The following is a 14,501-nucleotide window of genomic DNA, read 5'->3' on the forward strand; positions in this document are numbered from 1 at the left end:
CCTGGATCCTGGAGCTGCTAATAATGACTATCTCCACAATCTCACCTCTGTTTGCATTTTTACTTTTCTTATCTACCATGGCTCTAGCTTAAGTACTTTCTCACAGCTTCTTCCTCACAACTTAGCAATTTTCTCAGTAAAATTGAGCCAAGGATGCACAGCTGTGCTGCATCAAAAGCAAGCTTGGATCACAGACAACTTGAACCCCAAGGCCAAAGGTTACCTTAGCAGTCAGTATGATTTTACTCATTCAGCACAGGACTTCTCAGCAGTTTTCTGGTTTACATGCGGTACTCCAGAATTGTGGCCACGTTCTTTCCAGAGTCAAGTTAGCTCATGCAGATCCAGTGTTTGGACTTGCCCTAGTTACCTTACTAATCTCTCCATAAGATGTTTTTCTTCTTCACCTATGCTTCTTGCATTCTGTTTAGAGCTATCTTCAGTAATGCCAATATACCCGTAAGCCACAGATCTGGCTTTGCAAAATATAGAACTAAAGGAGCTCTAGAAAAAAAAAAAAAGGAGTTCAAAGTTTATGTTTTGACTTTCAAAGAACTTCAGGTTTGGGTGTACAATGTAAAATCACACCCCAAAATCTTCTACTAGGCACTATGGCTTATATCAAATACACGCCTGAGAACCTATTGACATCAACGGGAATTAAAGACCTTATGAGTTATTTGGCACTTTAAAGAATCATTTGCCTGAAATAGCTATCTTTAGTCATTTTTTGTATCAGTGTTCTCATCCAAATGTCTTCTAGTTTCAACATCTTAATCTTTTCCACTTTCAACTTAGAAGAGTTTCTTTGGTCTAAAACCAAAAGCCCACCAACTGCACTGGTCGTTGATAATATCAAAGAGGAATTGCTCTAGGGCTGAATGTGCAGACTGAGGCAATGGACACAGGAGGCTCCACCTGAGCATCAAGAAACACTTTTTTTTCTGTGAGGGTGACCAAACACTGGCACAGGTTGCCCACAGAGGTTGCTCAGTCTGCATTCTTGGAGGTATTCAAAAGCTGTCTGGACGTGGTCCTGAGCTACCAACTCTAGGTGACGTTGCTTGAACACCAGGGTTGGACCAGACAACCTCCAGTGGTCCCTTCCAACCTCAACCATTCTGTGTTATTCTGTGATTTAATTAGATAATAGGAAGTTAAAATAGGTGGTTACAAGTGCTGTTAAAAATGCTCTGATATTGATCTTTTGATTAAGTAGCAATAAGCTTCTTCACTGATCTCTGCTATATTCTTTCTTACACTCTTTGTTTTCTTTATTTAAACAATAAACTTTATGTGTCAGGATCATCTGTTTCATTTGGTAGCATTAGAGGGAACTGACCTCACTTAAGAGGTACTGTAACACAAAATAAAAGTGGTATCTTCTAAGTAGGCACTGCATACTGGGCATTCCTCTCTTACTTTTCAGTTTAGACCATTTCTAAGGACTTTCAATGCATTCAGTACAGTCAATAGACTGTTATTCAAAGTATTAAACTGTCATCTTTCATGCTGTCACTTTCTACTGTATTAAGTGTTCCTTTTAATAATTTTTTTAGTTCCCCAATGAAGTCATGATACCATTCCACCGAGTTATCCCATTACTTTAGGAAAAAACTTATTCAGTTGAACTGCATATCCTAGGTTCTTTACATATGAAAGAAGTCATCTTGCTCCACTTCGCTTTTTGAGGAACGGTGTTTATTTTGTAACTATAATGTTATGGGAGCCATAGGTGTGTACTAAAATAAGCTGTGCTATGTGCTATATCTACACAGAGAAAAGAGATTCCTGGTTCAAGAGCATCAGGGTGTTTTGGTTTTTTTTTTTTGTAAAAGAGAGAACAAGAAGATACTTCACTCAAATAGATTGCTTCATTAATGTAGCTGACACTGCTTCCAGGACCTGAGCCAGCCCAGTTAGTGGTGACTTTTGGTATCTCTGAGCAAGCCTGCAGTATGTTGCATAGACGTGCCCCAGACAAATCTCTTTGATACCCTTTGCTTTAATTCCTTAAGGATAACAATGCTGTTGTGGCAGATTCATTTTAAACCAGATATTCTTATAATGTAGTTATAGTCATCCTGGCAATAATATCTTTAACAAAAAAAGGTTGACAAATTTTATTAGCCTCAGAATGGAAAATAAGTACTTCATCATTTCTTTAATTGCCAGTGTTAGAATTTTCAATTATTTCAATATTTTTCTCTTTTCTAGTATACTAGCCCTTCATGTCTCCATTTTCATAGGTTTTATATGATGTAAAATGTTCATCTCCCAATATAATAGTACTTTGGTGGTTTTACTCTTTTTCAGATTTTAGATTTCTTCAATGTCCTGACTTTACAGGCTTTATTTTGATATTGATGTTTAGAGCCAATGGAATATTCCAGAATTTTCAACTGTGATTTGATTTCATAGAAATGTTAGAAATATAATTTGAAAGCTTTTATTGTAATTAAGAGTTTTTTCTTTCACGTTTAATTATGTTCCATTTTGTTGCAAAATTGAAAAATTATGCATACTCATTACACAAATATAAAATGAAATTATGAAGGTAGGAGTATAAATTATGAGAAGTTCATTCTTATCTTTGAAACTTCTCTAATAGTGTTTCCTGTGAACACAGAAATGAATTTTTAATTGATCTCAAAGATAAGAACATCTGTAGTGCCTCTGTGCTTCATATTTCTTTCATTATTTCCTGAATGGCTGAAAATATTTTAATTGGTTAGAAGGGGGGTAAATGTAAACATCAAAGTAAGTTCATTGTTTCAGTAATACAGTAGCTTTCTCCAAGGAATCATCATTAGTTCTTTGTGAATTGTGAATCCTAAGTATTTTTACTGAATGTAGTATTGGATTTTGTGCTCATATAATGTTTGAGAGGCAAATGCTTAATGAGGGTACAGTGCCTCTGAGCTAGATAATCCATTTTCCTAAAATTCTTCTGGCATTTTCTTTCAAGGGCAACTATTTTTTGAAACATGAAATATACATATTTTAATTAATATTTTTTTTAGCATCTAAAGTAGATCAACTTTGGTTTCAGTATGGCTACATACTGTATATATTCCCACATATGTGTGTGTTTAAAATAATTTTTGCCTGTACCCAAATAATAGTACCTTTTCTCTGAGGATCTTCATTATCTTATCATGTATTAGGTGACCTAAATCATTAACTGAAGTCCATTTCCAACTTTTCTTCAGTTTATCCCAAAATTCTATGTCATTAAAAATTTTAATTTTATACTACTGGATTTCTTTGTTCTCTTTAGCTATGAATTTTTGAAAATCTCTTGGAATCATTATATGATGATAATACAGTTTGTTTTTAATAAAAAACAGATATATGGTTGACAAAAGCATCAAAATAGAACTCAAGCTATGAAAAGGAAATTCAAAGTAATTTGTCTGTTGTCAACTTTTAAAATACTTTCAGAATGAACATGTTTCTGGAAAAAGAAATGGAAAAGATAGAAAATGAATTATTTGTTTGGAAATGGAAATATGAAGAACTGAGACAAACCAAGCTGGGAAGCCTGAAACAGGTATGTTAGCAGAATGTTGTTACCACGTGCAATAAGAAACAAAATTGAGATTTCTCATTTCCTGTGTTGTAACTAAGAATAAAATCATATTTATGTTTATGAAAGTGATAAATCAACCATTTATCAACTAGTTATCCGTGTAGCCTGGGAGGAGGGACATATCCTGGGTGTGTGGAGAAGCCAAACCCAGCTCGCCATGTGCTGCCATGGTAGCACTGGTGCTAGGGAGCTGCGAGAGGGGCACTAGCGTGGCTCCATAGTTTCACAGGAAGGGACTGGATGGGGGAGGCAGGTGCTGGTGCCCCATCCTGATGTGCTGTGAGCGTGGTGGCCCTGGTATACAGCGAGCCATGGTTGGGGTTCAGCTGGGCTTGTGTTCAGACAGAATGGACACATGGGGGAAAGTGAGTGCGTAGGGACGTTCTGCCACTGTGAGGCCATTGTGCCCGGTCTACTGAGTGGGCATGGTGGGGGTGACAGCCTGGCAACGAGGAGGGAGGCATCCTCAGAGGTAGGGGACGCATCCTGAGGTCTACGCTGTGGCCAAGAGAATTGATTCCTGGTTAGGGAGAGCCAAGTGCCCGTTCAAGTGGCACTGGGGGAGAGCTGTGTAACTGCCTGGCCTGGCATGCAGGTCCCAGGCAGCGGCTGGGGGGACAAGTGGCTTGTCCAGCAGTTTGCATGTGGGAGGGGGCTGGAAAGTGATGGCAGCGTAGGACACATCAAAAACAGTAGTGGTGCACCCCAGGGCATGGTCCCCAACGCTGTCCGGGGCTGCTGCTGGCGGCACAGTAGAGACCTCAGCTCAGAGATGCTGAAGGAGGATGCAGGTCCCCAGGCCTCATGCTGATACCTTCCTTGAGAAAGGGGTGTCCATGCCTACAGGAGGTGTACTCTGGTTGAGGAAATGTGTTGGCCCTTTTGAGCTGCAGGAGGAGGTGAGCATGCTGGGCAGGCTCAGGGAAGGCAAAGGGGAGCTTAACAGGATCTTCACAGGGTCCCCAGAAGTAAAAGACTCTGAACCATACAGTAGGGACAGACAGAGACTGAGATCAGTTGCAAGGTAAATAGAGTGTCCCACGGTGGGAAGGCTGGAAACATGATCTCCAGCAACTGGAGGATGGCTCTATTTCCAAGTGGAGATCTGCAGTTGCAGAATAGGTTCAAAAGCCTGGTAGCAGAGCAGTAGAAGAAAGCCATGACAGAAGAGGTATGCAGAGCCAGCTTTAGCCTGAACCATACATTAATATCAGGAGGAAGCAGTGAGTGGCAGTAGTAGGAGACTCCCTCCTGTGGGGACAGAAACTCCTGTGTTCTCCACTTGCCTCTTTGAGGGTTATGTGGCTTGCTGTGGGCTTGGAACCAGAACGTTGCTGAGAGACTGACAAGATCTATCCAGTCCTTACACTACCGTTCCCTGCTGCACATCCACATGGGCACCAGCAATATTGCTGGGGGCATATTGGGAATGACCATAGCTCTGGGGCTGAGGTCATGGGGACCCAGGTGTTTCTTCCTTGATCCAACACTGGCCAATCTAGTAAGGAAAGCTTTGAAATAGGAATGGTAGGGGTGTGAGATTGCAGCCCACAGTAAAGTGAAGAATAGGTGTTCAGGGGTCGAAAGCTTGGGGTGCAGGTTGATAGGAGCAAGAAAGACTTCACGAATGACAAAACAGGATGAAGGAACACCTGCCCCAAGTGTTGGTACAGAAATGCACACATCCTGGGAAGCAAGCAGGAAGAATTAGAGCCCTGTGTGGTTAGAGAACTACAATATTGTTGGAGCAATTAAGATACTGTGCCAAGTTCACACAACTGGAGTACTGTGAAGGACTTCAGGAAAAACTGGGAAGGAGCAGCTGAGGGGATGGAAGTTGCCCTCAGATTAATAAGCAGCTTAGATCTTTTGAGCTCTCCTGAGGGACAGGCAATAGTCTGACTAAGAACTTGTGGCTCAGGATCAAGGAGAGGCCGGTAAGGGTGACAATGTGGTGGGAGTTTGTTACAGACCACCTGATGAGGAAGCAAATAAAGTCTTTAAACAACTCAAGTCTCCGAGTTGTAGACCCTGGTTCTTATGGGGACTGACTGCATAGCTGCCAGAGAGGCAATACGGTTGCTGCAATCAAAGAGATTTCTGAAGGGCTTCAGGAATTATTTCTTGCTGTACGTATTAAATGGACTAACCAGGGGTGACACATAGCTGGGTCTGCTGTTGACTAATATGAAGGAAACTAGTTGGGGATGTGATGATGAATAACGTTCTTGTCTGCCGTAACTTTGAAATAGTGGTGCTTGTGGTCCTGGAGGAAATGAGAAAGGCAGAGTACAGACACTGAACCTAAGGAAAGTAGAACGTTGGCTTAGTCAGGGAACTGTTGGGTAGGATCCCATGGGAGGCAGCTTTGACTGGTAAACAAAGGAGTTCACCAAAGCTTGCAGGTCTTGAAATACAGCATCTTCCAAGTGCAACAAACGTCAGTCCTAATTCTGAGGGGAACAGGTAGATGCATCAGGAGATTGATTTAGGTTAGCAGGGAATTCTTGGTCGAGTTCTGATGCCAGAAAGCAATATACTTTTATAAAGGAAATAAGCCTACAAAGGAGTAGTTAAAGAACATTGCCTGGTTGCGTAGGAATGGTGTTAGGAAAGAAGTGGTCATTTTGATCCAAGTTAATGAGTAGAATATTAAGTAATATTTGCATTGCAGCTTTCAGGTTTTAGCTTTCAGAACAATGGGTCAAGGACCTCTTAGATCCAACAAAACTAAAAATGTGCATCTATATAACTAAATATAGATATAGAATGTAAAATTTCCTATGAATTTAACATCTCAGATTTGGAATAATCCAGGAAAGTTAATTACTTTCCTACTTATGTTTCGGAAAAGATTGCAAACAGTCTATTAAATTCCAAGTTTAAGTTACAAGGACGTGAATATGTAAATGGAATTTCCTTCATAGATAAACATCCACAGCAACAAATTAACATCTGTCATATCTGTATTCCTTCAGATTTTATTTCTTTATTTTCTGCTTGCTCATTAAGTAGGATATTAGCTTGTCATACTTCTGCACAAGAGAGGAACTCTAGTTTTAGTTAATTGTTTTGCTTAAGAAATGTAGTCTTTATATTTTATGGCACTGTCAGCAGGAACAGAACAACAAGAAGTAAAAACTTGCTGAGAAGAGGTTGGAGGTTAATAGATACTGATTTTTATATATGTGCATGCATATACACATATATACGTGTTACTGCATTTTTCTTGGGAACATGCTGAATTGCTTTAATTACTAACAGGACATAATATTTTGAGCATTCTGTTTGTCTTCAGAGATTTATAAGACATACATTTATTTTAAATTACAGAAAACATTGGTCTTGATGAATCTGACTAATGTAAATGAAATTACTTACATTTGTGGGGGGGGTTTTGTAAGTGAAAATTATTCCTTTATTAAAAAAAATAAATCTTGTGTGTTGGCAATGTGTGTGTGAATGTCACTTACTAAATATTACTGTTGATAACTGGATGCTGGAACACCATACAAGGATTTTTACAGTGAAAAATTTGAAAGTGAATTAAAGGAAAGCGCAGACATGTAGTAGGCTAAGCATGGAATCTGTTTGGTATACACACTTGCAATACTAAATCACAAAGGAATTTCTATATTAGTAACAGATTAATCATTACTTCTGGATTATTTTCATGTCCTTGACTAAGAGTCTTTTGTTTCAGTCATGCATAAATTAATCTACTATTTCCATTGGTAGATTACCTCACAGTCCCACTGGGAATGTGGAAAAAAATGCTTGGTTTGCAAGTGACAGTGCCACAGCAAATTAAACCATTTTTAACAACGGTTAGTTCTGCTAACCTTTTTGAAGTCTGAGAGATTTTGTGTAATGCTAGAAGCTTCACAACTGCCAAGATATGGGTATTAGTGCTCCTAGTAACTAATTACTTTCTGTTAAAAGATGAATATTCACTCACCTTTGAACAAACTAAATATGAAAAGCCTCGATGACCTTGTTAATCATCTTTTCAAAAAATGATGCAGTCTGCATCAATTTGGAAATTGTAAATAAGTTCTCAATGTTATTAAGTTAAGTAAAGTAAAAAAATGTAGTAAAGTGGCAATTTATATTTGTAGTAACTACGAGCATTATATGTAACTTTGAACTTTGAACCATTGAACTTGTCCCGTTTGGGATCACAAATTAGACCACTTTAACAGCTACAACAGGAAGTTGCATTTAGTGTGGAAATTGATCATTTCTTTTTCTGTTATAAAAAGTCTGTTCTCCCACTAAATGGTAAACTAAGAAGTTAACGTTAACACTAAGAAGCTTATTGTTCAAATCACGACTGATATTTGACGGCACTCTGTTTCTTTATTTGCAAGCAGTCACGTCTTCTGTTTTTACTACATAGAATTTTTCTTTGTTTTTCTAAGGATACTCAGAAGTCCTCATTCATTTAGCTTCCTTAATTTCAAGTAATTTTTCATTATAACAGTTTGAAACCAAGTCCTAATTGGCTATTCTTCTTAAAGATTACCTCCTCAGTACATTAAGACATAAGGTCTTAAATTTAACCTTACTCGGATGACTAGACAGTGAAAACTGTGCTTTACCTTACTTTATAGAGCTAGTGAAGTAAGACTTTATGTCCACCAAATATTTTTCCAGGGAGAAAGGAGAAATGGAAGTGGTGTATCCCTTCATTACATTTTGTGTTTAACAGCAGGAAAAGTGTATTGTACTATCTGGAGCCTATCTTACAAATTATTGTGAATTTGTGGCTTAACAATCCTATCAGTATTGGAGATCGTTAGTTTGAAGAGACCTATTTATGACCTTGTTACACAATACTCAGTCCATGACATAAAATTTTAAACTAAGATTTATGTGTCAATATTTCTTAGCTGTCAAAACCATTTTGTATGTACTGCCTAGTTAACGAGTTTCAGTTCTGCTTCTAGAATAGCTTGCAGCTATATTAGTGGGATACTAAATAAATTAATATTTCCTATGCCTTAATGTTCATGTATCTTAAAAATAGCCTATTCACAACCATAAAACACTTTCTTATTTTTATAAAGGGCAAAGCAATTGTTCAGTATAAAATTGCATTTGCATTATTGTTGTGTTTGCATGAGAATCCACAGAAGGGAAAAGATCAAGTCCGTAAAACCAGTGGGGGGAAAAAAGAAAAAAAAGGTGTTGACATTAGACAGATTTGTTTTTAAAGTAATCTTTGTAGGTCTTTGTAGGAAAACCTAGACATCTTTAAATTCTTTGGAGAACATGAAAAATTTGACATCAATGATGTTGCTAGTTGAATGTCCATAATCATCTGCGGAAATGGGCTATACAATTTTGTCAGCTACAGCCTAGTTTACAGGTCAATTAAATAACCTCACAGTTTGAAAGACACAAAAAGTGTATCTGAGTCTGATTAGTTAGATCTTTGGACTTTTCATAAAACAGCAAATCCTTGGTGTGTTGCTCTGATGTTTGTAATCACAGAATCATAGTTAGCAAGACTGTTAAGGTTTTATGTTTTAGAATACTCATTTAATCTTATAACATGCACAATAACACTTTCTTGTTTACACCTTTTGCAAGTCTTCCTCAACTTTTTATGTCTGTCTTTACCATTTCTGAAAGGCATGCTTTTCTGGTGGTTTAAAAGTTAAATAATATGGAATATTTTCAGAACTATTTCACATTATACTGAAAACAGTGCAAAAATGCATATACTACTACATTCCACTGGTGTGCACTGTAGACTCACAAATGCTACTATAGACAGTGAGTTCTGTGTTGTTTAAAATAATTTTCTGCTAGATGAAATAGAGAATGTGCCCTTACTCTACATTGTCTAGTGTGTTGGTAATTAATGAGGGAAAATCATAGCCCAGTTTGTAAGACAGGAGGCAAAATTTACACTAATTGTTACTTAAAGCCTATTGGAACATGAATATGGAAAGAAGTATTCTTAGGTTAAAAGAGACACAGGCTAAACTGGCATTTTCCCTCTCAGGCAGAGACATTTCTATTCTTCCTCTTTTTCTTCATGAAGTTGAAGATAAATCACCAACACTGTTGATTTTGCACCAGAGCCAAAGAAATATCTTTAAACAACTTTTAGAACAAATGTTTTCTGTTCTCTCCATTTATAGATATGTTTTACACTGTATCTTATGTCAATCTACGTATTGTTACTTAGGTGCATTAATTTCTTTAAGAGAACTCTAACAGTACCCTGCTACTTGTTTCTCAGGTGGAAGAAACTCCACTGAGGCTAGCGAGGCTCATGGACAAAATCAAGTCTTCTACTTTCACTGTAGACATTTAAATGCTGTTTAAAACGGAACAGCATTTTTGGAGACTCATGTTGTTAACAGGTAGTTCTTGTTAAAGATTCTGCATTATCTCCACCTTTTCCAGAAGTCTTTATTCTGAAATTGTCTTATAGTGTGAAGATGCTGCAGAGTTGCTTACATGTAGTTGCTATTTACATTCACTTAGTATAAACGTGAATTAGAAATAGTGGTACTCTGATAATCCTACATGAAATTTAAATACATGTAGTAGGACTATCTATTCTCTCCCATACTCTTTGCCTGACCCCAAAAATGCCTTCTGGTTGTCGCAGAAAACACACTAATTATCAGATATAAAACAGTAGCCTTAATGGCTATACTAACTGTTTTGAATTGTTCTGTTTAATTCTCACGTAAGATGGACAGAAATATTGCATGCTATGCATAGCTATAATAGGAATAAAGTGATGGCCTTGAAATGAATTTTGTGATTATTTTATATACTACAGAATAGCCAGTAGTTTGTTTCAGTGAGCTAAAGGAGTCTTTATAAAGTTTGATATCAGAATCCTCAAGGCTGAGTTTTAAAATATCTTCAGGGAATTTTATGAAAACAATGTCTGAATTATTTGTGAACCAAATGACTTTGTAGAGTGGAAACTCAGCGCAGTTAATTTGCCTGTGGTAAAATCTCATTGTTTTTAGACTAGATCTAGAATTTGGAATGTTCCTTGCTGGGCTCAATCCTTCATTTGTTTGAGAGATTCATGTGGTTTTCAGACTGAGTGAAATGGGATGATGACGTTACCACACATCTGACTAGTGGTTTGATAAAAGTACTTAAATCATTACTTTAGATATACACCACTTTTCTTCATCATGCCTAAATTACAATAGTTTACAGGTAGTTTGAGAGTAAGGAAAAAATTCTGGAGTGTTGATTAAACATGAATTCTTGTAGAGCCTTAACCTTTCCACTGTTTTCATAAATCAGGTACTAGTTCTTTAGTGTTAGCTCCAGAAATTATGTACTTAATGTTAATGTTTTTCTTGCCCAGCAGAAAGTATAATTTCTGATAGTGCATAACATCAAGGTTCCATTTGATTGCCTATTTTCCTAAAAATGTAGGTTGGAAAGCACTAGAAAAATATACTGTTTCATTGATATTTTTTTTTCCCTATACTGGCTTTTAACAAGAAATTTAAATTGTATTGAGTTGTACTTGCCAGTATTTCCTGGGTCTTCATTACATGTTTGGTGATGAAATACAGACCAAGACCAGGATTTTTTTACATAAGGGCATTCTGTTATAAATGAAAGATGAAAAATCCTTATTTCTGTGAGGAATATACATAGAAGAAACACGTGTGCATACCGAAACATATATGTGCATCCTGCTTTTCTGTGAAAGGAATACCACACCAAAGCTGCATCATTTGTAGGGGTTTATTTTGCCTGTTGGTCTGCCACCAGCAGAAAGTATAACCTGCTGTGGAAATGTTTTGAAAACAGAAGAGGAATATGCACACGTGCACGCTTGTACATATATATGTGTTTATATACATGAAGCAATCTTTGTCCTAGAGGTTAGCATTGCATTTTTAACAAAAATGGTTTTCATAGCTTAGGCTGAAAAGTCAAAAATGACGACAAAGTAACTTCTTGATAATGTATTAGTGTGGTCAGTTCACCATATGGTCCCATATCAGTAATACATTTTTTATTGTATAGTTTTAAAAAATCCCCCCCCAAGTTTTATTAATTTAAATATCCTGAATTTGTCTTTCAGGATTATATTTTAGTATGCACTTATTTTCTTGCTTAAGTAAATATTTCTGCTAGTAGGCTTACTCGTTAATCATTCACATTAAAACAGCCTGGGCTAAAGTAAGCAGTTTATTTTAAAAAAAAACCAAAAAACAGAACAACAAAACAAACCAAAACACACTGATGAATTAAATGTGACAACTGGTAGAATGTACAAAATTGAATTTAATATCTGACATGTTAAAGACATTGAATTGAACACATAAGTATTTTGTTCTTAATGATGTAGTTGCTTTTTATCTATCCTTATCCAGATAAAGATAGCAATATGTCACCTGAAAATTAAAAATCTAATTTGGGGAGAGGCTTGATTGGAAAAATAGCCTTAGATCATCCGCTCTCTCAGTTTTTGAAAATAAAATGCTCTTTTCTAAGCACAATAAATATTTGCTTTCCCTACTTAAAAAAAAAAAAAAAAAAAGACTTTATTTTCTTGGAAAATAAACCCGAAAAATTTCCTTTCTCAGATTGTTTTATTATTATTTTTCTATGTAAAACAATCCTGTCACCTTGCAAGCTCTTGTCATAATGTTAATAAGAAATGCATAGGTGGTACTTTATTTATCCACAATTTAACACCTTAGTACTTATGAACAGTGTCCATTGTGGACTCAGTGGAACTGTTAGGAATCACTGCCTATGTTGAGTCACAAGTCATGAAGGCTTGTGAAATCCATTGCTGTGTAGTAATCTAGAGTTTCGGGTTTACTATGTGGTAAATGGATTAAGTAATTTTTTGCATGCCTTTGAAGGGAAAATGTGAGGAACTGCAATGAAGTTTTTTGTTTTTAAAGGATCATGTTCTACGAAATTAAGAAGGTGCCTAAACATTTAGTGTTAGAATTAGTCATAGAATCATAGATTAGTTTGGGGTGGAAGGGACCTTCAAAGGTTATCTAGTACAACCCCCCAGCAATGAGCAGGGACATCTTCAACTAGATCAGGTTGAACAACCCCAACTCTCTCAGCCTGTCTTCATAGGAGAGGTGTTCCAGCCATCTGATCATTTTTGTGGCCCTCCTCTGCACTCGCTCCAATAGGTCCATGTCTTTCCTGTGCTGAGGGCTCCAGAGCTGGATGCAGTCCTCTAGGTGGGGTCTCACAAGAGTGGAGTAGAGGGGCAGAGTCACCTCGCTTGACCTGCTGGCCATGCTTCTTTTGATGCAGCCCAGGATACAGTTGGCTTTCTGGGCTGCAAGCACACATTGTCGGCTCATGTTGAGCTTCTTATCCATCAGTACCCCCAAGTCATTCTCCTCAGGGCTGGTCTCAATCCCTTCATCCCCCAGCCTGTATTGATACTGTGGCTTGCCCCAACCCACGTGCAGGACCCTGCACTTTTCCTTGTTGAACCTCATGAAGTTCAAACAGGCCCACTTCTCAAGCCTGTCCGGGTGCCTCTGGATGGCATCCTGCTCCTCAGGTGTGTCAACCACAACACAAACTTGCTGAAGCTGCACTTTATCCCACTGATGTAATTGATGAGGATATTAAACAGTACTGGTCACAATATGGACCCCTGAGGGACACCACCTGTCTCCAATCTCCATTTGGACATTGAGCCGTTGACCACTACCCTCTGGATGCGACCAACCAACCACCCATCAAATCCATATCTATCCAATTTAGAGAGAAGGATATTGTGGGGACCATGTCAAAGGCCTTACAGAAGTCCAGACAGATGACATCCATAGCTTCCCTTGTCCACTGATGTAATCACTCCATCATAGAAGGACACCATATTTTTCAGGTAGGACTTGCCTTTGTGAAGCCATGCTGGCTGTCTCGAATCACCTCCCTGTCCTCCCTGTGCCTTAACATAGCTTCTAGGAAGACCTGTTCCATGATCTTCCTAAGCACAGAAGTGAGGCTGACAGCACAGTACTTCCCAGGGTCCTAATTTCTGCCTTTTTTAAAAATGGATGTAATATTTCCATTTTTCCAGTCACCATGGACTTCAGATTATTGCCATGACTTTTTAAATATCATGGAGAGTGGCATGGGAACTACATCAGACAATTCTCTCAGGACTCTGGGATGCATGTTGTCAGGCTCCATAAACTTCTGTATGTTCATATTCCTCTGATGGTCACGATCTCTCATAGTGGGAGGGACTTTGCTCCCCCAATTGTAGCTCCATGCCTGCCATCTAGGATACAGTTATATATATACAGCTTTCAGGAAGACTAGGTAATTTTGCTTCCTAACTTATGTGTGTGGAACAAAAAATCAGATTTACTGTTTTGTTGGGGTTGCTGAAATGGAATTTTCTTTTTGACTCAGCTATAGCATATACAAGAGAGCTGTATTGCTTCTGGAAGAAAGAACTAGTACTTTCATGGGAGGTAAGAAAGGAAGAGAACCAGCCATGTCGTTGTTTTTTTTTTCCTGCTTTTCTTTTTTCTGTTTAATATGCAATAGGAATTTTTCTCTTTGGTCTTCATGCTTAAAAAGAACTGTCTGGCACTGAAGTAAGGGCCTCTGCACTGAAGCATTAGATTTTCACTTTCAAACAGGGGATTCAATCTTGGTAAAAATTAATGAGTGTTTTGTTTGGATACAGTCAAAAACTCTCCTTGTTTACGTCAGCGGAGTACTGCCTATTTCTTTGAGCAACAACATGAGTGATATCCTGAAGTCAATAAGAAATCTGCTAATAAGAATAAACTTTGGATCAGTTCCTAATCTAAACTGTGTAGAAACAGATAATTAGAAACTGTGCCAAAAGATTCTTCAGGGACCTTTGTAACTTCAGATTACCAAGATAATATGTTATTGTAGGTAT

At 37.7% G+C, this 14,501-nt stretch overlaps 1 protein-coding gene across 10 annotated transcripts in view; it reads left to right on the forward strand.

Annotated features, from left to right (window-relative positions):
• CCDC102B (coiled-coil domain containing 102B) overlaps positions 1 to 14,501 on the forward strand; it is a 181,384-nt gene that overhangs the window by 26,756 nt on the left and 140,127 nt on the right. For 9 of the 10 annotated variants that reach the window (XM_054192308.1, XM_054192310.1, XM_054192311.1 and 6 more), the window contains one exon: positions 3,445 to 3,553. In XM_054192308.1, coding sequence (XP_054048283.1) covers positions 3,445 to 3,553 — 109 coding nt within the window. Of the gene's footprint in view, positions 1 to 3,444; positions 3,554 to 9,845; positions 9,970 to 14,501 lie in introns of all 10 variants that reach the window. The other variant, XM_054192312.1, reaches the window with a different exon arrangement.

Source organism: Rissa tridactyla, chromosome 2 (genome assembly GCF_028500815.1).
Source record: "Rissa tridactyla isolate bRisTri1 chromosome 2, bRisTri1.patW.cur.20221130, whole genome shotgun sequence".
NCBI classification, from domain to species: domain Eukaryota; kingdom Metazoa; phylum Chordata; class Aves; order Charadriiformes; family Laridae; genus Rissa; species Rissa tridactyla.